The following is a 27,398-nucleotide window of genomic DNA, read 5'->3' on the forward strand; positions in this document are numbered from 1 at the left end:
CTGAAAAATTCACCAGTCCTCCCACTTGTGAATAATTCCCAGCCTTAATGCCAGGGAGGCCAAGCTGCCAAGGGTACAAAAAATGAACATGCACTCAATCCACTTCATCCACCTTAAGGAGGGTCCATACAAGCAGAGAAACACATACAAACACAGACACACACATGCAGGCGCGCGCGCACACACACACACACACACACACACAGGCACACAAAAGTAAATGTGCCAAGAATGTTTTCACTCCTTAGTTGACAAAGTATTGTGTTATGATCGATTTGTAGGATAGGACTGAAACCTGGGACTGTAAACCATTTTAAGATCCACTAACTCCATCCTACTACACTTAATAGCTTCCTGGTCAACTTGACTTTCACACAGATCAGAAACATAGTCACTTAACCAAGGAAAAAAAATAATAAAACCTCCTAAGTCTCACAACACACAGATATTATTGGCACTAAAGTACTGAAGCCTCCCACAGAGGAAGTTGAGAGAGACCAGTAGCACATTTGTAACTTGGTGTTTATTTGACTTGGAGTGTCAGTTATTCACCTTCCAGTGATCCAAAAATACAGTGGACCAAAACACAGACGTCTACACCTGACAGCAGGAAAAATGACCTGCAACTAGACTTAACTCTACAGACATCTGGACACATGAAGTCATACGAGGACAGTGGAGCTCCATACAGAAAAGCAGGACAGCCTAGACAAAAATAATATGCTACCTGACAGGACTAGCCATGCTTTAAGGATGAACCTGGCAAAGAAGATATGGAAACACTCAACAGTTTTCAAAGGCTTTGGCCCAGTGATCATGCATACTTCTTAGTACATGTGCAAGTGTTATAAGAGACAGAAACTCTTTTCAGCTGGAGGAAGGACATTGAATATCTGATCTTTAGACTTTTGAAGTCAATGTAATGTATCTCTTCCTAAATCTATTAGTTAACACCAGAAAGATAATTTAAGGCCAGAAAACCGTTGGGCTTTGGGATGACAGAGGTTTTCGGTTACCTCTCCCGCAGCAGCAAACAACACAAAACAAACTATAATAATGATCTTACATCAACCCATGTATGAGCTCATTTACAGATATAACTGGACTGTGGGAAAGTCATCAATGGATCTTGTCCAGAGAGAGTGTGAGACAAAGACACACTGTTCGCTCTACCCATTTAACACTATTCTCACCTCTCTCTCTCTCTCTCTCTCTCTCTCTTTTTCTGTATGTGTGCATGTGTGTGTGTGGTGTGTCTCTGTGTGTGTCTCTCTCTCTATCCTCTGTTTTACTCCCTTCTTGAGATACTCGACTTTTCTTGGGTGTCTTGCTTTTTCATTATTTTTCATTTCCTCACTTCCTTCAGTCTTTCTCCATTTCTTCTCTCTGCCCCTCCCCCTCCACAATCACCCTGAGGCAAATATGCCTAGAAGTCAAGTCCTTCCTGAGCCAGGCTGACAGATAGATCTAAATATTTAACCGCTGGACGGACACTTCAGCACAGCAGCCTAGCCCAGCACGCACATGCACTTTCTCTCTCTCTCTTTCTCACACACACACACACACAAACACAGACACACACACACACACATACATAAACACATGCACATACATCTGCTAAATATGTGCACAACACTGTTCCTATATATCAGACACATACATTAAGTTTTGTTTTTTATTTCGGCTCCCAAAAATGTATAGCGCATCTGAAGCTAAGAAGCATGATCTACATCTAAAGTAATATCAATATATTGTCATCTGTTTTAACAGACAACAGAGCTGTCCAGTTTATACTTCTGCTTTTTTTTTTTTTTTAATTGCCTTTCAGAGACAGTTGTGCAATGGTCCCTTAGCGTGAATCACTGTAAGCCATAACGATCCATTCTAGAATGGGCCTTGGTGAGTGACAGGAACTCAATGACAACATCAAAAATGCCACTAGTGAGACATCCACAGGCAAAGCGGGGAACACGAGAGCTCCACAAAGGGCACGAGAGAGCAGTCAAAACAAGCGTAGCTTTGGGCCAGAATATAAAACACATCATACTCCGTGACCAGCTGTAGTATTGATTAGCTCTCTAAGTCCACTCCTTTATAAGTCTTCCCATCTCTAGCTAAAGTCAAAGCCCTTTTGAATAAATCAGACTGGTCTGGAGACTTCTCGTCCTGTCAGAAAGGAGTCCACCAGGCTTTTGTATTAGATCATTTCTCTCATTTTATTTCCTTTTTTGCCCCTCCTTCATTTTTTCTTTTTAATCACTTGCTGTCTCCTACTGGGGCCAGACCTACTGAGCTTTACATGCTGCTCAAAACTGTCTGATCTCTGCCGTCTCCGTCGATCTGCCTGTCTGTCTTCTGTCTGCCTCTATGTGCTCTGCCTGTATCGCTCTACATTCTGTCTCACTCTCTGTCCTTCTGTCTGTGATCTTTATTGTTTTGCCTCTACTTGTCACTACATCATATCAGTCAGCGTGCCTGTCTGCTGTTTATTTGTCTTTGTCTGTGTTTACGTCTGCCGTTTGTTCAAGAATTTCGTAAACTTGGCTCACCATCAGTTTGTCTCAGGACTCAGATGTCTTTAAAAGTATTTTTAAAAGTCTGTTATCTCTGTAGTTGATAGTTTGAATGTTGCTTCAAACTCTGATGTTCTGGTCATGGTTAACAGGAACATCTACACAGGTCTTGTCAGAGTCACAGAGTATGGACAAAAACAGCCCTGGATATCTAAATCACACTACATAGCCTTCAGTTTTACTGTTCCACCTGGTCTGGCTACCTCTCCCACTGACTCAACTATACGAGTTCTTGACAGCAAGAGAGAGAGAGAGAGAAAGAGAGAACGGGAGAAAGATTTGGAGGGAAAAAATAAGAGCAAGGAAGAATTTAAAAAAAGAAAGTTGCACTTTGTAAGACGGAATAAAAGCAAAAGACCTAAAAAACACACAGATACAAGGCAGTAACAGGCAAACACAGACATCTTTAGCCCAGCTCTACAGAAATTCAGCAGTTTTTATCCACTAAAGATCCCCATTGGTTCACGCTTGGAGGAGCTGCCCTGTAGCTCCATCTGGGCCGGGCTGAACAGGAATTTAACCACTCTACCCATGATAAGCTCCAGCCTGGCCACAGGCTCAGGGACCAGCGTATGACCAACCAGGGCTCAAACTGGGAGGTTGTGCTTACGTCTTATGGCGATCATTGGTGTTGAAGAAGAAGACACTGAACAAACACAGGACACACATATGAGAATGTCTGATGGCCTGCATACAGATGCATACTGAGCTAGCTGTCCGTGTATCAGCTGAATGTATTCTCTGTGTGGGCAGGGTGAATCACCAAAACTAAGAAGGTTTAAGAAAGATTCATTGATACGTTCTGTCTTGATGCAAAATTAGCAGTGACGAGCAGGAAACTCAGAGTCAATGTCCAGGCTCTAAGACAAAATAGATGTGTGTATAGGGTCATGGTTTACAAAGTCAGACTTCTTCAGCTTCTACAGAAGCCCTGATATTAGCTGTCAGGCACTGTAAAAGAGAGAGCTGATTAGAATAGTTGGCAAGTGAAGTGTAGCCATTAGGTCAAAAGAAAAAGCGCCATTCCTCAAGAATGTCAGGCTGTTTTCATAAAGCATTAAGTTGACAACACATTGTTTATACATGGTCACTGAAGACACAAGGTCATTTTATTTCTAGGATTTGCATCTTAATTTTGCGCATCATGCGCACAATGTCAAAAGAGATTAACTGCAGTAAAAATATTTTATATTGAGTGGACAAGAGCTAAATGTTATCTTAAATGACAAAAAAGAAATATCTGAGTAATTGGACAAAGCCGTGTAACCGAAAGCTTCCTCTGGATGGTGGACAATATCAATTTCAAAGCTTTAGGGTGAAATTCTTAGAGGGAAGTGAGATGTGATGCTTCACGGCAGGATTACAACAAAACATGACATTTCCGCGGTTACCGAGGAACACTGGGGCACAGGGCACGCTCAGAGCCTCTCCTTCAGCCAAAACACCTCACACAAGAAAACCTCTCATTGCCTCCAATTACTGTGATTGCTCCGGGTGTCAATGATATATCCATTTAGCCATCTAAACCCCTTTTGGCTCACTGAGGTTGGAGGGCGGTAAGGGACAGCTGTTCTTTTTCCCTTTCTTTAGATCTGAGGTGCCTTAAGGCCAGGACACAGTCTTTGATTAGCCTTTTCGCTCCATGTTTCCTCTGCTTCATCCAACGCTTCATAATGAGTGAAAAACAACACAGACTCATCTGTTTTTCAGTGTCTTCCCCTGGCCATGTAAAGGCCGCATAGTTTTTTTTTTTTTGGTTTTTTTTTTCCTCCCTTCTGCCTTTAAACAGCTTATTTTTATCTCTGCAGATGAAAAACAGAGCGGCTCCTGTGTGAACACAGTGCCTTTCTCTGACACTGTCGGTTTGGTTAATACCGACAGAGCGATCACAAAGACAAACCAGAGGTGGTGCGCGCATACAATGAGACAAACAGAGGGAGTTTTCTTAACGCAGCAAAACCCATCTACCCGAGAGCACAGAGGAGTCGCATTGTGCTCCAGAAAAAAAAAAGAAAAGGTGTGAACCCTCTCGTTGGTCTCACATTAATATTCTGAAAAATGTTCTAGACAAGTCCCAGTAAAACACATTTAGACCGACCCACGTAATGACACTCTCTCTACACTCATGTACATTTCTATGATATGTTCTCTACCGTGTATAACATTTTATAATACCATGATATTCTTTTCTGCTTTCCTTGCACTGACATGCATATATAATTCATACATTGGTGCGACAGGGAGCTTAAAGTGTCAAAACTAATTTGTTTTTTTCATAACAACGTAATTCTTATGCTGATTTTCAAGTGGCTGGTTAGGATATCTAAATATGTTTATGGAATGAATAGTAGTATTTTCATATTTCTTTTGACTGTGCAGAATGACCTAAAATGAGCAGAATTAGTTTAGCAAACAGTGCACATAAGCTCCCTTATTTGCATTCAGTTTTGACCAAGGTCATGCCTGCAAACCGTCAGACTTAGCTTTGGTTGTGTACACGCGTAACATTGGACCTAAATATTAAAGACACATCAAACAGGGAGGTGAATTGGACGAAAGCACTTTAAGATTGCTGTCGAATTTGTCTTTGATGAAGTTAATTTATTTGAAAATACTCCAACATCTATCAGATATCCAATGTTTCAAATACATAAAGTTCAATGGTAATCTGATGCACGAATATCTATGGTGCAAGAACATAAAAGACACATAGACATTTATAGAATCTTACAAATATGATACAAAACCTATACAAATATAAAGTAAACAAAAATATTTATCTCTTACAAGCGTGATATATATGTATGTGTATGTGTGTGTATGTGTGTGTGTGTGTATGTGTGTGTGTTGTGAATGACTTATAAGAACAAATAAATCATAACCAATCTAACCATCTCAATCCTGTGCACCCCCCCCCCCTCTCCTTTCTCTCTTTTTGACTTTCCATCTCTCTGTTGCTGTTGCCCTTTACTTCCATCCTGTGCTTTCTGTTATTATCTACTCATAGCTCCATCTAAACTGTCTGGACAGCTGCGTAATGCCTAAAGTCAAACCATCTCCCCATGTTCCAATGTTCACCTCCACTTCCCTTCTACCCACACACATGTATGTCCTGTTCACAGTTACCCACACCTTCACTCTGTTACCTCTGTCTTACCCAGCCTTGATCGGGGAGACTGCAAAAAAAAAAATGTTATCGGTTCTTTTTCATTATACTGACATCCATTTCATTTCCTGTTTCTGTAAAATTGTTATACTAATAAACAAAGTGATTTGCTACTTGTATTTATTATCCTATCATTAAGACATTTTTACACAATGGGACTTATAGTCGTAGTTTTTTGTTTGGTCCTCCTCTTGTAATCTGTAATTTAATTTGAACTGTGAAAACACATCACCCATAGATACAAAGCAAATAACATACGGCCTTAAGGATGCTGGAGCTACTCTATGAATTGCTACAGTATTAACTACTGAAAAAAAAAAGAAGAAAACGTGAAGAGCGTTGTCATTGACTGTTATATTATAAAACATGCAGGTGTTATCCAGTAGCAATGCCCAGCAAAGTGCAAAATCATGTGTCGATTTGTAAGAAAAACACAGCATGGTTTCATTGCCACCATGTCTAAGCCTGTCAGCTCTTTTACATGGAGCAGGTGCAAACAGTGAAACCAGCGTTTCTAGAGCTACATTAGCTCACCAGACCACACTGTGATTCCCAAATGCACCCTGGGATACCTCCTGTCAGCCTCATGACAAATGGCATGGAAAATGAATAGTAGTATCAGCAGTCCTATACTGCCAACAGAGGAGTAAGAGTAATTAAAAATCCTCATTAGGTCAAATATTTGATTATGTGCAACTCTGCCTTGTGTATTGTAATGACCCGAGGTCTCGAGGGAGAAAGCGATCCAACACATTGGCAAATTGGTAAGGAGAGAGAGAGAGAGAGAGCGACAGCAGACGGAGAAAGACAGACAGAGAGAGACTAGAGTTACACTTTTCTAAATTCATTTTCAATTCTTTTCAAAGTGTGCTTTTGGTTTTTTTTTAAGACATATCATGATAAAATGCCTTATAATCTATATCTGACCACCAGAGAACATTTTACCACAATAACTGCATGAAGTATACATGATATTGCTCCAAGACTGATTCCAAAAACTGATTCCAACTTGATGCCAATTTTTTTTTTCCAAGTAACTTACCAGTTTTTAAATGTATTCAGATATTATTTGTTTTTTAAACATATCACAAATACATGTGCATTTATATTTGATTTTGTAAAAAAGGAAAAAAAATCATTCAGAGCATTATTTGTGAGACTGTGTGACCAACTTTTTGTTGTGTTTTCAAATTCCACAGCCCCTCTCCTATTTCTGGGTGTCTGTTTTATACCCATCTCTTGCGGGCTCTTTCATGACACTCTGTGTGTCCTGACTGCAATATTTTTGTTGTGGTTGTTGTTGTTTATGTTTTGTTTTTTTTTTTTGTTTTGATATTTTTTCCCCATGCCTCTCTCTCTGCTCAGCCAAGCGCCGACACGTTGTACTTATAAATCCTGACAAGGGTGTCAATATGTCAATGCAAATGGCTTGCGTAGCACACAGCCTGCTGTACTGGGCCCTGCTCCAGCAATGACAGGGAGACAAGAGCGAAGACTGTGTGTGTCTGGGTGTGTGTGTGTGTGCGCGCGTGCGTGCGCGTGCATTTGTGTTTGTGTGTGTGTGTGTGTGTGTGCGCGTGTGCATGTGCATTTGTGTGTGTGTGTGTGTGTGTGTGTGTGTGGGTGCGCACATACACATGAGTGAGAGTAGGTGAGCTGGAGAGATAGCAGCTAGCATTACTATCATTAGTTTGATCACCAGCAATGGTTTTATCACTGTAGTGCTGGTTGAAGTATGGGACATGGTTGATGAAGTAACAAAGTTAAAAGGAGAAAACCACCTTTTAGCATTCACAATCAGCACTAGTAAGGTTAGCATTGCTCTCAAAACTGCGCCAGCTGTACCAGCAGAGAGTAGTGACAGCAATAGGTTAGTCTTACCACGGACAGTATTCGCAGATCATGGTTCACACTCCCTGGACATTTCCTACACACCAGTGACTGAGTCAAGAAAACAGCTGCACTTCAGCTGCCTCATTACATGTGCAAACACACACACACAAGCATAAACACATTAGTGTGCCCTCAAGTGCATGCACAGCACATAAACACACAAGCATACAGATACACATACATATACTCACATATTCCCACCCACAAACTCGCATAATTATCTTTATATACAAAGACTTCCCATTGACTATTTCACTTTAACTTTTTACTGTAAAAAGATTCAAAAGTTTGGTGCAAGGAAGGTATACTATAAAAATTCAATTGCAAAACCTGGAGGTATTTCACAAACAAATATTCTGGACCATTTGCTTTAATCTCTTTTAAGATCTTCTGTTTTAATAACGCAGTTTTCTCAACTAGGCATCAGTAAATTTACTTAGTCAGTTGCCACCTGGAAGTTATTTCTTTCTTTCTAGGAGCAACTGGTCCACACAATGCCAAAAGAAACTAAACACATACAGACACAAAAAGATACAAACACACACCTATATGCAGAAACACATTCCAACAAACATGCATCTTCATGTATGCACAGGCTCCCACATCACAGCATGCAAGAACAAACACACTGCAGGATCTGTCTTTCTCACATATACACACAAACACAGTTTGTCGTGTATTCTTGTTTGTGAGGCCTATAACATGTAAAGGGTTGAATGAGTACATTGCTGATTTTCAGATAGGCAGTATGGAAGTGAACACCTAATGCAACAGAACAAACAAACATATACGAACCCACAGTCACACATGCAAAGACTCACATATTCAGCTAGGCAGATGCACACGCCACCCACGCAAGACCAAAGGCACGCACACCTGTCACTGAGTTTGCTATTGTGACATCACTTTCACAGCACACAGCGCTTAATTAACGCTAACGTACTCTCTCTCTCCATCCATAACATGCTACATACAAAATGTAATAAAACCATTTTCATTTTTTCTGCTTAAGACACTTATGACACCTTAGGTAGCGTTTTGTGAAGCCACAATCACAAAACCATCAGTAACGGTAATCTGTAAGTCCAACTATAAAGGTGCTACTTACAAAATATCCCTCTGTGGTCAATTAACACACTGCCTCTCGCTGGTACAGAAATCATGTATTCCACGCATCAAATTAAGGATGTCCTGACAAAAAGGGGTCATGTCTCTCTTGTACTTATTTAGCACAGCACTCAAATTGCTTTAATTGCGACTGCCCTGTTAATTATGTGCAAATGTCACTGAAGTATAGATTTGGTGGGGCAGGGCGGGGCCCAATGAGTGAAACTACACGGTTCATTTCCAGAGGATAAGAAGTTGATATCCTCCATACTTTTCACAATTGACTCTTCATTGATTGGCTCAGCACTGGTGAGGCTATGCGAGAAATGCTGAGGCTTGTTACTGTGGTGCCTCTCTGTATTAATGTTGATGAAGCACAATTACTGTAATAAATCACACAGGGTGATGCTGCCACTGCAGTCAAACTCAGGGTCCCCTGCGGCAAGTCCTCTCTCTCTCTCTCTCTCTCTCTCTCACACACACACACACACACACACACACACACACATATACACACACATACATGCACATATGTACACACACACACACACACATACACAGACATTCAAACACACTCACATAAACACGCACACACACACACGCGCGCGCACGATCACAACCTATCATATATTTATATATACAAACTGGTGGGCATGCTTGAGATACAAATAGATACAGAAAAACAAAATAAGTATTGTTATATGTCTTTTAACATGTCTCTCTGCCACACACAGAGTCAACTTGTGTGAACCACATACACACCACAGAATTACAGCACCTTTTTCTGAGAGAGCATTTTTTAATTCCTCTATTCCCTTTTTCTTTCCCAGGCGGCTTGCGGAATTTCAACGACATCATCAAAGCACCCATCAAGATAGGTTTTCATCCAGCAGCCAGAGACTCCATGGAAACGCACCTGAAACAAGCTCAGCTTTCATCTCACACCCCAGAGCTTGCAGACACACACACACACACACACACTCATATATATATATATATATATCTATATATATATCTATATCTATATATATATATATATATATATATATATATATACAAACACACAGAGATTTGAATTCTTTGTGGTGCTTTGACCCTGAAGTATAGCCAATAGAAGCCAGGCTATGCTCCATGCAGCACTGTTTGGCCTTGTAGTTTTAAAGGTGGAGTAGCATCACCTCACCATTCAAACGTGTTCACTGATGGCAAAGCCAGGAGGAATACAACACAGTATGATATTTCCGGTGTTAAAAATACAATGATGTGGAGGGCTAGTGTTACTATTCTCTAAAATCACAATTGATTCTCCTTAAGGTGGAAATAAGACCTATGTCAAAGCACTGACTGCAAACTGAGATGTTGTAAAGATATGAACTCAAGGAAATGAAACTGAACATTGTTGTCTCAGACTTGCCATTTATAAGCTCCTGGAGTGAGGTGTCCAACACGTAGCACCTGCGAATGCATCCATCCATCCATCCATCCATCCATTTTCTGCCGCTTATCTGGGACAGAGTCACGGAATTGCATTCATCTCACATAAAACCAATGGCTCAACCACTGATTGGGGAAATATTTGCCTTAACCACTGGCAATTTTACACAATCAGGGTAGATAAGGTAGTGAGGTTCTTCATATTAAAAAAAATAAAATCTTCGCAAGCAATTAAATATATTTGTTTTGTTTTGTTTTGTTTTAACACCAACCATAAGATGGTGTTAATCAAATCTAATCTTTGCCATGGGACTGATAAAATGCAAATGAACATTCCGTAACAGTGTTAGATATGTGCAGCTGGGCAAGGTAACTGCGCCAGGATGAGATCGTTTACAGTCCTCTTCCCTTGGGCTCTTCTCTGTGCTGCAGGTGAAGATGCACCGACAGACAGAAAAAGACACTTTCGTTTCTCTCCTTATTACGCCTGTCAGAAGATCTGTGGCAGGAGTAGAGGGGAACTCAGAGGGAAAGTCAAGGTAAAATTAATTGGTGCTAATGGCGGGGGGTTGTGAGTTCATAGAATTGAATACTCTGGACTTATCTCATTGATTTTAATGTTCTTGTTAATTTCAGTGGAACCTTCCTGCTTTTATGTTCATTTGTCATTTAAATAAAGAGTCCCTTGCTTTGTTCCGTGCGGTTTGGCATTCTTTTTTATGCTTACTTAAGAAAATGATGTCATTAACTGATTTTGCAGAAGAGACGAAGGAGAATGGAGGAGAAATGGAGGGCAGAAGAATGGAGACGTGGGGAGAAGAAACAAGCAAAACCATATTATGGATCCAGTAAAGACTTTTGAATTGTTGGATATTTAGACTGACCGACTCTGTACTTTCCAAACACATACACAGGGACTGACTGAATTCACCAGAGAAACAAATTCATCAGGTGCAAGAGAGGTCAGGTATGTGACCTCACATTAGCACCCATGTTTGAAGCAACAGCCCTAACCTCTCTGCTCACGACACATTACCGCGGATGTCACCCATGTCACTGTTATGAAGGAGGTCCTACACGTACCAGTAAAAACACATGCAAAATTCCAATTTTGTGTTTAAATTAAACCATCCTTAAGGAAGACTGCACATTTTGAAACCAGTGTGAGCAAGTCCCCATTCACTTGCATGTAAAAAAACTGTAAGTATACAACAAGCTGGAAGTCAGTCTCTCACAAAGAAAAAGGCGCAATTTGAAATTAGTTTTCCTTGGAAAACGCCATTACTCTATGATTTATCTCCTCACAAAAAAAGTAACAATGCAGTGGAATATTATCTCCCTAGAAAAACAAAAGGTTATGTCATTTTACCATCAGGTAAAATTCAAGGGTTGTCTACTGTTCCTAATCATTAACTTACTGAAGCAGAGAGCTTAAGTAAGCAGTCGCTCTTTCCCACAAAATGCGAGCCTTCACATGAAACCATCCTCTCTAGCATGGAGAAATGACAAGCTCCTTTATAAAGGCCATGTTACCTGTCATTTCAGAGAGCGCATGGGCACTTTAAGTGCCATTTCTGGCAAGCAAGGAATTTTTCCTCTAATTTCAGTTTGCGACGAATAAGATTTTTTTATTTTTTTTTTCACAGCGATGAAGAGAAAAGGGCTATTTTGCCAATAACTCCTGCTAATACAGGAGCATCTCCACAGCAAGAGCCCTGCTCATCTGGACCAGTAATTCTCTGCCTTCTATGGCTTGGAATTACTGTGATACATCACTGCCTTGGCTGCAGAGAGCTAAAGTGTCAAAACAGAGCTGCTGCTCAGGCTATTTCTCATAGTTAACCTCCCTAACTGGATTACCCCCCATCTTCTCTACAGCAGCTCCCGACTTCATGCTCGTCAGCCAAAACAGGGTCAAAGCCAGGCATACACTCACTAAAGAGACACAACAAAAACAAAAGTTAGGCTAAAAACACCTGACAACAGACAGACACCCAAGCATATTGTTCTTAATATAATTAGACCAAAACTCCAGTCTGTTAACAAGTGTATTTTCCATAGCTTTTACACAAAATTAACTAACTTCTGAGATAGGTCAAAGGCATAGGACACATGAGAAAGCAAAACCTGTCAGCTGTCCAATATTTTGAAGCTCTTTAAAACTGAGCTTACATGTTCACTTCAGTTTCAGTCTTGGGTCATCAAGTTCACTGAGCTCTCGATCCAGCTCCTTCATAACTTCTACCAAAAGCACCTATCTTCCTCTTACGCTGTAGACCACAGAGTATGGTAACTGGACTGCATAAGCAATGAGCAGATTTGCCTGAAGAAGTCATTTCATGCCTATTGATGTACAGGAATTAAGGTTAATGTGAATGAGCCATACTGACGCTGTAAGGCTTCCATCCAACCATTAGTAGAGGTGTACACTACAAACAAATGCATTCTGATCAAATCGGGCACATCTTTCCTCATGTCCAACACCTGCTGGTCTGTTCAATGGTTCTTCTCTCTCAAACTGACTAGATGATGAATAATAACCATCACTTGCCATTCTTGCAGGTAATGTACCAGCAGCAACAGCTTGCATCTCAGCTGGGTCTTTGACCTCCTCACTGCTTCCTCTGTACTCAAAAGCACATGTCTGACTCATAGTTACACAACATGTTTCAATGTGAACCTAAGCTCCACTACCATCTCGTGCCACAATTCTCATTAACACCCTGTTTCTCCATCCAGATCGCCCAAAAAGAGCTACAATATCCCAACCTACACTCGCCAAGTTTTCATTATGTAAGGTAGAAACTGCCCAGATCTTCAGAGAGTTCAGCTACTTTCAGGTGTACTACATGCTAATCACACATTCTGCATACCCTCTGTGTTTTGTTTGTTAATTTATTTGTTTGTTTCTCAGAAATTGTTGGGTTTTCTGTTTGTTTGTTTGTTTGTTTGTTTTTTTAAATTGTGTCTCTGTGAGAAGTATAGTCCGGCTCCAGAAACAATACTTGTAGGCTCTTAAGGTTTTAGAGAAGCATCTCAGAACCTGAAGGTGTTATCTGGGTAATCCCTCACCTTAAATGAATAATTGACAAATGCATCTCATTGATAGTGTACTTTCAGTGTGTTATATGGTTCTTAATGACAAGACTGGGAGGACATTGTTGGCACCAGTGGGGTCGACCTGAACACCGTCTCTTTGAAATATGCGTAATCAACAAAGAGCTTCTGAAAAAGGGACATATTTATGTAATTAATTTTCTCTTAACTTTTTTTTATTAAATCAATTATTAGGACAGAAAAAAACCAGTGAAGACCGGCACACATAGTCAGAGGTGTTGTCTCTTTCTTAGATGGTTCTGTCTGAGAATATGACACTCTCATAACTAAGACAATCGACCAGAAAAGCTATTCAACTGAGAATTTTAATTGAATATTTTCTAGACAAAGTCTTCTACATCCCACACAAATAGCACAGCATGACCAGGCAAAGTCCTGCCGAATAATTAGCCAGTGATAATTTCTTACATCTTTAAGAGTCCTCTCACTACTCCGCCTCTCACTAAGCTGATAGCCTGACACTTTTGTTCGTTACACGGCCTCCCAGTTGGTTTGACACCTTCACTCTCCATCCGAACTGCATGGTGCTGCACCGAGACAATGAAAAAGAACATAAAAACATAACCGAACACACACCAATCCAAAGCAACTGGAGAGCAGTCAGCAGTACAAGGCTGAATAGTCACAGAGACAGGACGACTGGAGACAGGATCAGTCATCAGAATTTACAGCCCTCAGGCCATGCTAAAGGGGAGGGCGGGGTTACGAGAGGAGAAGCGGAGTGGGATGGGGTGGGGGGGCAGCAGACAGAATAGAGGTGGATGGATGTGGATGCAGGATAAATGATGTCACACACATAGGGAAAAACTGTTCGGAAAGTGTTGTCAGATCCCATCTCCATCAAAGACACAAACTCCAGGACAGGGGAAAAAAAAACAAAAACAAAAAAAACAAAAACAAAACAATACTAAGCTTCACCATACAAACAAACACAAAGAAAAGAAACAAATTATAGAGTGGATTTGAAAGAAGCCGTACAGAGCTATGAAAAGTGGTATGTATGCCTTTTGGAGTTAAAGTGTAAGTAAAGGGCAATAAATACTACTTCAGACATTTTGTCCAGATCTGCGGTTACACTGAATGACCATGATGAACTGAGCATCAACAGCATTGAGATCCCTCATTGTCAAGCTGAATAAGAACATTATAAGGAGAATTTTCAGATCTGTACGAGGAGAAGATGTTAGATAGAGTGGTTGAAACTGGAAGATTAGAAAAAGAGAGAGGCAACAGAACTATCACATAAATCACCAAGTGTTTTTTTTTTTTTTTGGGTGAGATTCTCAACTCTCAATCCAGGAAAAAGATCAGGCCCTGAGCAGTCATGATCAGCCAAGCTTGACTGAAAAAAGGACTTCACCTAAAAAGAACTCCATCTGATGCGCTGAGAGCTCCAAGCCAATGCCCAGTGATGTTGTTTACTTTAGTATTTAAAATATTAAATATGCCATAGCAGCTACAGTCTTGTCCTTACATTACTTGTCCTAAATATTTGTCTTTTAGATGCCTCCCTATTTTGCAATTCAAAAATCAGAGTGGAAAAAAGCTTAAGTGTTTTCACACCAAATAACTCCTATTATCCCAAAATACACCAATCGTTGTTATTACCCAAGCATGAATTGTGCTCTTTCTCTCCTCTGGTTCCATAAAAATTTTGATACTCATTTACATGCCTTTTCTCTCTCTTCTTGTTTCACAAATATTTCGAATTGAATTTTGAATGAAAAACTATGGACAGTCTAATCCTTTCACTATTAAATTCTGTAACTGGTCGGTATATAGTTAGGGCTTCACAGAGAAGATGCAACTAATAATCATTCAATAATGTGACAGTTACGCAAGAGCAAGATGCAAAATTGACAAAGAAACAAATTTAACAGTATCATTAGAGATACTGTAGAATTCGGATGAGTGGGAACCCAAAGGAGGGTCGGATATTGCCTTTTAAACTGATGTTAGAGCTGTGAAAGCAGGCCAGTTATCTGACTTTAAGCCAGCACACGGGTCAAGACACTTCGAGCGGCCATGGTGAAACAGGAGACAGCAAGGGGTAGGGAGAAAACAGTAATGTTGCAACTGGTAGCCTGGCTTCACATAACACTCTGGCAGAGAGGACTGACCCTACATAACATAATAAAACTCAACCTGCAGCAGTACACTAGAGGCTGTGTTTTTTTATTATTATTACTATTATTCTTATTATTTGTGTGACATAAAGATGACCGTGTAAAGTGAGTAAAAGCCTTTATTTGTTCATCATTAGACATTTATGACTTCTGCCATTTTTTTCAATATTTGCTCCTCTAGCTTTATGTATTTTTGTTACGTATGAATAATTCATATATTTTAGCACCTTTACGCTGCTCTATGCGCCACTGGTCGCTTCTGCCATCAGTTTAGACATAAAATGCTTTCAGAGTAATCTGATGTGGTTTGTTTACTCCAGGACAAACAAACGAATTTTTTTTACAGTTTGTGTATCAACGCAAATCATACTAGAAGTATCTATTTTGGCTGCTAAAACAAAAAAAAAAAAAACACTGGGTGCATATTGGCATGACTAGGTAAGGAGAAAGGTCCTGTGGTTCTAGTGTTAAAAGCCTGTATATCCCAGAATTCCCTCAGTGAGGATAGCATATGCATCTCCAAAAAGTCCAAACAGTGAACAGCATCAACACAGCACAGCAGAGGCACTGTAGAATACACAAGATTGATCTGCAATATAAATACACCCAGGATACCTGCAATGCCTAGGTTTTTTGTTTTGTTTTGTTTTGTTTTGGGTTTTTTGTTTTGTTTTGTTTGTTTGGGGTTTTTTGTTTTTGTTTTTGTTTTTTTGCATTAGAATTTAACTGAGGAATATGGTTGCTTGACAGTAGTTGACAGTGGAGAGATGGATGAATGGGTGGAGAAGAATTCATTGATTTAAGATATTAAGCACTCCAATCCATCTCAGGGAAATAGACTGTCAGTTTGACAACCGCATATTTAGACACCTTTTCAGTCTCTTGATTGAAATATTGACAATATTTCTCTTGAGTTCTCTCAATGCTTACTGTGAAGAGGGTGCTCCTACTAACATGATGTATTAAAAAACCATTCCCCTCAGTTTAGTGTTAGCATTTCTTAAGGAAGACCAAGCTCAAACCCATCAGTGAGCAGCGACCACAACAAAACCAACAGGACAGAATCAGTGGAAAAGCATAAAACCATGTGCTGAGAACGACACAAAAACAAAAAGCCTTAGTTATTGGAGATGGTGTGAATGTGTACAAAATTGGAGTCGGTGTGAATGTGAGATTTTCTCATTTTTCCACTCGCACCAAAGCTGTCACAAACACCTCCTCCCTACAGAGAAGCAAATGGAGGAGAAGAGAGAAGGCGGGACGCTTGTTGATGCGTCTTAGTGGACAATCCAACAGTTTGCCTCTGCTGGACATTAGTGCCCATTGAAGGAGAATGAGAAAAGAGTGGTTCAACACTTAAGAGACTGAGGAGATTACAAACAGCACTAAGCACCTCTCATTCCCACACACCACTAAGTGAACAAGCTGTGCTGTCAGTACCCATGTCTTTTCAACATCTGTCTGGAACATTGTGTTTTTGTCTCTTGGAAAACTTCAGACCATTAAAAGGACACACAAACACATGAACAGCAGTTCACAGTTGGTGTTTGATTGATTGGTGTGGTGGGCAAGATGTCTGATGATCAATTGTTTTTTGTATAGATAAGTAGGTGTTTGGAGGCAGGGAAAACATGCCACACTGGATGCCATGCAGACCATAATTCAGACATTAGCAATTCCATCCCAGTTTTAGGGTTTGTTCTTTATGACATCACTTTAGATTACAACATCAGTGGCATAGTTATCTGTTGATCACAATATTGTTGACATAACTGTTATATCTTTGTTCCTTACCAATGCTGTTTCTGCAGTAAAACGGTCTTTCTTGAAGTAATGCGTGGGGAAATCCCTATACTTCAGCAATTTCACTGTAACACGTCAACTGCTGAGCACAATAAAATTGCTGGCTGAATTGCAGTCAGTAAGAGCCAGTAATTGCAGGTTTGCTAAAAGACATTCCTCCCCTCTCAGTGAACCACCAACTCAATGATAATAGGCTCTTGATTGAGTAATTGTGTGTCTGAGGGCCACGCTGTAGGGTGGTCTCTGTACACATAGTATTATCTCTTATTCATGCATTCCCTGGAGTCTACCGATTCACCCACTGTCCAATGAAAAGAGTCAATGGCAGTCAAAATGGATGTAATTGCCACATTTCAGCTTAATGATACTAGAGCTCTGCTCAGTGTCCGTGTACATGCTTTGCATGGTTTAAAAGTGCAATTTAAAGACAATGTCAGTCTGTTCCTCTGGTTAGGGCTCAGTTTATTAGAAAACTCCCCCAGCGGCACCACACAAATTTTGTTCATTCGAGCACACAACAATATTTGAGAGCAGGGGAAATAAGTATTTTGGTGCATAATGTAGCTATTTTGGTGAATGTATAAATACAAACTTGAGTAAATTTTATTTAAAAGAGGGCAGAAAACTGAAACCGGTAATATCAAAAGTCTAATATTGGTAAGAGAGTATAATAGTAATATTGTCTAAGAATAATATCTAATTTAGGACATATACTTACTATGTTTCCATGGCGGTCCTATGGTAAAGATTAGACTCAACATCAGACACAGTGCACTGCAGAAAAAAATGACATTGTTTTACACAATGTCGGGAATGTTTACAGCCACAATGAAATGCAATACTCATGCTGTAAAGTAACTGGATACAGCATTCCACAGCATTAAGATAAATTTATACCATGATGGGAACTCTGGTTATATCGGTTATAAAGTAACTAATATTTTTATTTATTTGGGTCAAGAAGTACATCTTTTCAGCAATGTTCAGCAATCTTAAAAAATAATGAAAGCAAATGTACTGGACTATAAGACTACAATCTGGATGTATATGTTGTTTAAGTAGTAAGTTGTACTTTGTGGTTTTGACGTCTTTTTAATGTCTGATTCTAAGTGATTATTATTTGTGAAATGTATTTACATTTGACGTTAGGTTTAAAATATGAGTTTCAGGTTTAGAATTTGAGAAATTATCTAAATGCAAACCCACTTAGATGCAAACCGAGTACTGAACGGACTAAAGAAACACTGACACCAAAAATAATTTGCAGAATACTGATCATTCCTTTAATCTTCAGACCTCAGTCTGTCACTAACAGTAATCTTCAAAAATCTTCAAGTCGGTTGACTGCAAAGAAAATTACATAAACATAAGAAATATATACTTTGACCAAACAAACTGTGGAGATAGAAAATTTGTCAGTGCAAAACATGGACCTGAAATTTGTTTCACTTCAGCTGATGCCCTTCTTACGTGTACTAATGATTCCAAACATACTTGTAAGACAACAGAGGTGAAGCACCAGCACGGATTTCTCTTGTAATGATGCAGTTGTGGCAATAGCAGTGGTGTATATGCTGATGACTGCCCCTGGGCCTGATTGATGATTGAAAAACATGGCTGGATGTAGGACAACCCCTAGAGGAAGAAACGAGGCCAGAGTATAATTGCGGGGGGCAGTGGAGTGTGAGTGAGGATTAGGCCTTGGCCACTCTTCAGCACACCCATATAAAAGAGCTTCCCCTTGGGCTACAGCAGCACACCAGTAGGCCTGTGTATCGAAACAAACATTGGAGCAACACCATTCATCTTTTACATGCTTCTCCTCCCTTGTTTGCCAAGCATCCGTAACATGGCCTTCTCTTTTTCAAAAAAAAAAAAAAAACTATCTCTCCTTCGCTTAGACAAGCTGCTTTTCTCTCCTTTCCCCACTCTCCACCTCATCTGTCTTCATCAGGGCAGCTGTATTATGAGAAAGAGTCTCCCTAAACATCAATATAACAACTTCTCTTTTTCAATGTCTCCCCAAGTATTGGTTATATTGTGTTTATATTAACTCTGGAACAAGAGTCATAAAGTAACCATAGAAGCCTATATGTAATGGTCACTAAACTAACAAACACAATTTCATCTTGTTTCACTCAGTGAAATGACCTCTGTAAACGGGTCAATACTGCTTCCACGCTACTTACAAGACCCTCACTTCAGACCAAGCACATCGTGACAGCAAGGGTTTTCAGCATGGGATGAAGGTAAAGGAGATTATTCACACAATGTAATGTTCTGGCTCATGTTCTGACAATAGCTGACGGATGTATAAAAGAAATAAACCGATCTTATACCCTGCTCAGTTTTTTTTTTTATCATGTGATGCTTTTCGAAATTAACGTGCAACACTGGTCAAATTGATCAAGAAAATACTTAAAATCTGTGAAGGTTCTTAAAAAAAATCCTCTAGTTTCCTCTATAATACTCTATTATCTGTGAGAATGTGGGATCCAGGTGACCCTGCATTGACAGTGCTTCTCAAGTGAGCCTCCACCTGTTGCTGAGTGGGACAAAAGATGATGAAAGGGCATGATATGCTCTTACTCACAGCTGTGTTCACAGGAGATATGTTTCCTGCTGGCTCTTGGTGTTCCTGGTTCTGTTTGCTCCTGTGGGAGTCAGGTTTGTTCTCTTTTCCTCACATCTACACAACAGAGACCCACCAATTTCACCCTGACGGCCACCACTTTCAGCCCTCTCATCACACAGGTCAGCCATCCCATTATCACTGTAGTTATCCCACTGCTGACACCTGCACACTATTGGCATTTATCACCTCCTGGGAAATACTTTGTGTGTTTACACTCTATACTAATTTTTCTTCAGTGCTTTCTGTGCGAGTATGAGTGAGTTTCTAGTTTAAACAGTTGTTTGGGAAGCAGACTAGTGGGAAAAAAGCGGAGCTGGAAAAAAACAGAACGTTATCCTAGTCTGAAACTGTACATTCCTCAGTAAACCAAAATAACAGTTCTGCTAGAAATACTTTCAAAAAAGGGTAAGCTGACAGTCTTTAATTAAAAAAAAAAATCTCTTCCAGCTACCAAACGTAAATGAACAATTGCCATCAAATGTTCTCTTTCTTCCACAATATCCAAGTCTAAATGAAGACTGAGTAATTGTCCTGTACTGAAGCACAGCGTGCACAGCTGGAGCTGAACACTGTGTATTCTCTCAATGCAAGCAGCCCCATGGCAGAACAGGGCGTCTGCCCCTGAGCATTTGACATTGAAACATGGAGACAGGGCTTAGGCCTGCGGGCTCCCTCCCCACTGGAACACACACATCACGAGAACACACACATGCACACACGTAATCATCACACAAAGACTTCACATACATGCACAGAGACAGGCATAACCACTGCCTATCCACCAAGACAAACTACCAACACACAAAAGCTGACACACAGGTAAAAGCAACCAATCATAAATAAGAAAAAACAACAACTCAAAAAAAAAGAAAAAAAAAAGGTTAATTATAAACACTTGGTCACCTGGATTGTACATGATTTCAAGGTAAAAGGAGAAAGAGACATTCAGAAACACTAATTCTCAGATTCCCATGTCTATGGATTTCTTTTGCAGCCTGTCAAATTTTCATAAAAACCTCTTCCTTAAAAGCAGCATAAAGTCACCCTCTCAAACCCTTTCCATTTTCTGCAAGCATCAGTCTCTTCAGCCTACATATCCACTGTATAATGTCATCAAAGTGTTTAGTTTTTCTACACATTCTCATAATTGCTAGTGACAATGAGACAAGAGGGAAAACAGTCTGTGTGTGTGTGTGTGTATTTATTTGTTCCACCTGGGCCAAATACATCAGTGCTGTGGTTTAGTTTGGCTTTTTCTAACCTCTGTTGGCATGGGTGTATCTCCACATTGTAGATCTGAGAATGTGTAAATCTGAATCTACCTGCATTTACTTTTAACATGGCTTTGCATTAATATTTCTCCTGCTCTGTTTCTGTACAACCTTGACCACTAAAACTGCTTTGCAGAAGTAACGGAGTTAATACAGCATTCAGCTCATGTCTCCACACGGCAGCACCATGTATTCAGATACACACACACACACATACACACACACACACAAACAACAGAGTAAACAAACAGTTGGACATTACAGATGCTGTAACACACATGCAGCCAACTTAGTAATAATTATTATTAGTATTGTTATTATTATTGTTGTTGTTGTTATTGTTATTGTTATTGTTATTATTATTATTATTAAGCAATATCAGGATTACTAATAATACTCAGATGCAATCTCCATTATTGTGTTTTTCTGGCATTTAATTTGAAATTGCCCAAGCTTTCGAACAACAATCATTAGCTATATCAGCAGGTACCGATTACACTGAAAAATTATTTGAAGAGGGCAATTCAGACACAAGCATCACAGAGAGACCAAGACCTTACAGTAATGTAGCGACCTCTGCCACAGCAACACTGCCGGTGTACTATGTGTTAGTCATACCATTACAATTAATTTATTTCTCCGGCTGCAGGCTTAACTATTCAAAAGAACACCTAAATAAGACAGAAACAAACACATATACAAACACAGCCATAGAATTGACTGAAACACTTGGGCACAAACATAAAAGCAAAGAACAATAACTTGTCAAATATTCATTTGACCTAACATGACTCCTCGACCTTGAGTTCACACAGTCAGTACAAACCAGTGAACTTGTGCAGTCAGAGGGACACAAGGACGTCCAGAAAAACAGGATGATAAGCTTCAGCAATGACATTAGAACAAAAACACCAAGCAGCAATATAAACCATGCAGTAAGGATAGTAAGAGCTTACCAGTCCATCACAGTTGCTTATGGCCACCGAAGCACCCTCCACTTCCGTAACATCACCCACGTACAGGCAGTCGCTCTTCAGCGGGAACGAACGTGTGCCCTTTGATGTCTGCCACTCCATCTTGGCTCCGGGAGCCACCAGTTGCTTGTTGAGCCGCAGACGCAGGTGAAACTCCCGGCCGAAGATGGTGACATTGTAGAAGAGTCTCTCATGGGGCTTGTCGGAGTGCGGTTCAGCGGCCTGGGTGTGGCCCTCTGCTGCTGTCGCCGCCTCTCTACGCCAGCGCCTACGGAACTGCCCGCCTGCTTCACCAACCGATATAGCGTGAGACAGGAACCGGCCCTCTGAGTCCGTCAACACGGGCCTCACCAGTCCATAGTCCCCCAGAACATGCTGCAGGGATTCTGCAGAGAGAAAAGAAGAAAGAAACAAATAAACCAACAAAGTTGGTCAAATAAGTATTTTAAAAGGTACAAATTTAAATCTCTGTGTGCACATCATAACATTCACGTTTCAACCCCTAAACACAGTACTGCTGTCAAAACAGCAGAGATTGTCTATTAGGTCAGCAAATTAAAAAGAGCAAACCTACCAGAAAAGATTCTATGAATCAATGCACCATATCACAAATTGAGTAAGGACTTACATGATCAGTTTAATCCAAGTATTGCATGTACTTGTGGTAAGCAAACCTAATAAGCTTTTTTCTTTGGAAAGGGAGTTAACCTCATCTTAACACAATTTTACCACTTTTTACCAACAGCAGAAACAACTGGGAGAATACAGCCCAGAGCTACACATACCACTACTAGACTGCAAGTCAAAAAGATCAGATGTTCTAGAAGGTCAAGCGATGCCTGGAAAGCTCTAATTGCATTACTAGAAAGTAAACTCAAGTATGCTTATGGCATTAAGTGATGTGATGACTGACACCCAATATATGACATAATGCATTCAACAGTTGTTATTACTATAACAAGCCAGATGAGCTACTGTCTCTCTAAAAATGTAAGCAGTCTATCGTTCTGCAGGCTTTTCCACTGTTCCTTGTGCAGTTACTGCTTATACTTGGCACAGAACTAAATGCATTAAAACTAACTTATTAAAAATTAATTACACAAAAATATGTTGTAACTACAAAACAGTATTTCATATTTAATCAAATCTAGAAAATACAATTTTAAGTTTGTTTGTCTGTGTGTGTAGGTTATAGACATAAATTAAAGAGACATTTGACACTTCTCTTCTCATCATTTGCCAGTATTTTTGAGTTTTTCTTGGATTTTAACAGCCTAACACACACTCAAAACTACAATGATTTATCATGCCATTAACATGGAGACTATATCAGTCATGAGTTTCAAATAAATGATTTTTCTTCATTAAATGGGTTAAAAAAAGACTAAATCAAATTCAGGGTGATCCATACAGAACATGATTTTATAGATATTGTTCTCGTTTATTTCCACAAGAGGGTGGAATAAAAGGAGCAACTTTTACTATTGGTGTTAAATAGAACTAGACATTAGGACCAAAACTCCATATTACAATATATTTTCACATTTACCTCAGCAATAGTAAATCCAAAAAAAAAGGTTTTGAAATCCTTGCATACTCTTATGACTTTTCTGTTATCTCTGTCAGATTTTCTTTTGTTAGACACAGACTGAAGTGACTGGCTGTTGTATTCTTGTTTGCATTAAAGACAGATGAACAGAGTGTTGAATGTGTGTTTGAGTAGCTTATGCATACCAGATCTTCCCATAATTAATTTCACTGAAAATTATTCACATAGTGCTGGGCCTATGTCTATCAGAAAACATTTACTGTATGGTTCACAAGCTAGTTATCAGTTTAGCTAATTCAACTAGCTATCTGTGGCACACCCTTTATGTCTCCATGTTTGTACCTGCACGTCCTTGAAACAAAACCAAAATAATGATAATAGTATGTATTAACGTAATGCATCATTTCTGTTATTGCATATTCTGCATATTCTGTTATTTTATGGTTGCACAACACAAAATATCCAGTGCCAATGTACTCTGATTCAAAGAGTCACAAATTACTTTTTTTATTATATTATTTCAGAATATGTGATTGTAATTCAAATATGTCCTCAAATGTCATGTTACAGAAATATGACACATCTGTGTGTTCAGTGCATTCGCGCACATCAACGGCGGGTAATTTAGAACCTTTTTTTTCATGTGCGTTTAAGTTCTGCTCCCGGAGCACTAGACAACAGAGAAACCAATGTGACGGAGGTGCTAATTGCACTTCTTACACACTCTATGATGTTCTCTCACTGTCGCGCCATGCTTCTCTGCAAGCTTCCAAAAGCTGCTTGCCATCTAAAGATTTCTACTGATGAACCACCTGCTTTGGCGAGGTCACCCAAGCCCACGCACAAATACCCTGCTATTACGGCAAAGCTTTTGCAAAATGCTACTCAAACACATTTGACTGAAAGGTCATATTATATCACCTGCTTCTCTTTGTACGAAAGATACAAGATACGTTTACTATTCCATAAAATATCAAGACTACTACTACGACCACAACTACGACTAAGATGATGATGATGATGATGATAATAATAATAATAATAATAATAATAATAGTTTCTTTTAATCGTTTTAACTGAACAATTATACGGCTACACTCTGGCTTGGACCTCCTCTATGTCTTAACACACTGTGACGTTTTTAGGAAGGTGTTAGCTTGTGAGGCACTTCAGCAATTGGTTTCCTATTTAGCGCTACTGTTCAGGGAACACTCCTCTAGACGGAATAAAAATGAAACCGCAATCAGTAGGTTGTGTTGTGAAGAGTTGTGGAGAGGTGATGCTAAACATGAGACAAAAATGCTTACTGCAGTTGCGCACAACTGTCTTGTTTTTAAGAGAATTTTCACTGTGAAGCATTATATGAGAAATATAGGCAAAAAACCGTTCACTTTTTTCAACCAGCACCCTCGGAGCTTGTAAAACTGATCCAAAGACAGTGTGTAATATAGTTTGCTTTTTTTTCTGAAAAGCTGAACGACACAGATGTGCAAAGTTACACCAGCTAGATCATAAACTGTTTCCCAAGATGTTCTCTTTTTTTCTGAATATGTGTAGTCTCCACTACAATGTGTAGGCTACAACGGAAGAAAGAGTGAAAGAGGACGGCATTTTTAATTTTAAATCAATACCCTGCGACTCTTCCGCTCGGTGACAGATCAATAAGCAAGGCAGCCGTTGAAGATCGTATTTCTTCGCTGTTGGAGCACTGAAATTATCATCACGGGTTTGCTTCGGCAAAACTGAGACCCCTACAACTCTAATATAAATGCTCCTTGACTTTAACCTCTGCAGGATGTGGAAAATGCTCACTTCTCAACAAGGAGTGATGACACAGCATCAAAGAATGTCAAGAGTGGAAAGTCCTTCTTTGAGAATCTTTACAAATTTTAACGTAAATTAAACTGTCAAGAAGTAACGGTGAGAGGTACATAAACATGTGAGAGCGCTGGGGCAGGGGTCTGACTAAGGTGTGTGAACAGGACACCGGAGCTCAAAGTGGAAATAGATAAAACAGCCCAACATACCTATGCTACTGGCGATATAGAGGCCATTCGTCTGCAGAAAGACCGGCATTATGATTAAGAGTGTAAATCCGGGCGCAAAATCCATGGCAGCTCCGAACTGCGCAGGTGAGAGAGACGGACTTTGGGATCCAGCGTGTTAAAGTTCCCCGCGACCAGCAATCGCCACGCCAGCAACAGCCGCCCGCAACTTACTGCAAAGTGCTCTGAGAGAACGGTCTCTCTCTCTCTCTCTCTCTCTCTCTCTCTCTCTCTCTCTCTCTCTCTCTCTCTCCCTCACAAGCACACGCTCCCTCTCCCCTTCGCTCTCTTTTCTCCTGCTCCTCGCCTGCGTGCTCTGTCAACTCATGAGAGTACACACACTACACAAGCACGCGTGCTCACACGCGCCCACAATCAGTTGCGCGAGAGGAAGGGAAAGCTAGTAGACTACTTCTAAGGACCCCGGGGTGTGCGACACAAGAAGTCACACTGTTACAGACTCATACAGCAAACTATTCTGATATGGAGAAAAAAATATGACTTGACGTTTCATTTTGGTCTCATCAAGTTTTGATACCAGTGAAACTGTCTTTTCATACATTTTTAGAAACTCGCGCAAGTTACACAATGTGCACTGTTTTCAGCAAAGCCCTTATGAAGTTTCTTTATCCCGTCGGTTTCTCGGATCAGCATTACAGTTGGTGCAAGAGCTCCCCCTGTGAGCGTAAATGGAACTTAAACCAGGTGAAGACGCAGCTCTCTGACAACTTGTACTCCCAGATGTGGACCTTAAGAGGAATTTGTAATAGTGCGTCTGTGGTTATGTTCGTCTTATAAAACAAATTCACTTATTAGCATCCTACAGAAGTGCATACACCGTTTAACCCTAAAAAAAAACATTGCTATTAGTACATCAGACATTCATGAACTTTTTTTTCTTCTGTTTTGTTTTTGACAATTTGCTCTTGTTCATGTTGTGTTGCTGTTGTTTTCTTTTTCTTCTTCTTTTTTTCTGGAAAATGCATGTTAAATGTATAATATAACAATTACATGAGCTCCCTCTCAGTGGACACTTGTAAGCAAAAAAACCCCAAAAAAAACAGTGGGTGTGTTGGAATTGGTCTCTGTCATATTTTCACACTTTCATTTGTCACTAATTGAGTATTCTTCCTCACAAGTCTGGCCAAGCTGTTAAACTGCTTATAGAGCAATGGTGGTTCACAGTCTTCAAATCATGCCAGAGATCATGGATTGGATTTAGGTTAGGGTGTAGCTTTGTATATGCATTTTTTCAGTTAAACTCAGCATTCTATATTCAGGCTAAGAATATCCATTTTTGTTCTGACCAATCACAGAACACAGGATAGAATGTGGGATGAAGGGAGAAATGGCTTTAGTCTTGAAACAAATTGTATAAGTAAGACTTGGGGAATGCTATGAACACTGTTCCCACATGTCATTATGAACATAAAGTCCAAATGTTCAGCCAAAGTAGACACTGGATTTCTGTTAGCTTCATGGCATATGCAGAAAAAAATACAAAATAAACCTAATCAGCTACATTTAACCAATCAAGGAGTTTTTTTATGTTTGTAGTTTTCACCACAGAATTATTGCTGCACTCCAAACTTCTAGTTTTTCACTATATTTGGCACATTGCTGAACCAAAAATCCAGTTGTTAGTTCCTTAATGATTAATCAAACAGCACTATTATGCTAGAAAAAGCAAACACCAACAAGCTAG

At 39.8% G+C, this 27,398-nt stretch overlaps 1 protein-coding gene across 1 annotated transcript in view; it reads right to left on the reverse strand.

The window, feature by feature from the left end:
• The window catches only part of LOC115820316 (A disintegrin and metalloproteinase with thrombospondin motifs 2), a 108,381-nt gene extending 82,657 nt beyond the window's left edge, over window positions 1–25,724 (reverse strand). The window contains exons 1-2 of the mRNA XM_030783888.1: window positions 25,676–25,724; window positions 22,082–22,485 (exon numbers count right to left, since the gene is read on the reverse strand). Of these exons, the coding sequence (XP_030639748.1) occupies window positions 22,082–22,485; window positions 25,676–25,724 (453 nt within the window). The remainder of the gene's footprint in view (window positions 1–22,081; window positions 22,486–25,675) is intronic.
• Between the last annotated feature and the right edge of the window lie 1,674 nt (window positions 25,725–27,398).

The sequence above is a fragment of the Chanos chanos genome, chromosome 1 (assembly GCF_902362185.1).
Source record: "Chanos chanos chromosome 1, fChaCha1.1, whole genome shotgun sequence".
NCBI lineage: Eukaryota > Metazoa > Chordata > Actinopteri > Gonorynchiformes > Chanidae > Chanos > Chanos chanos.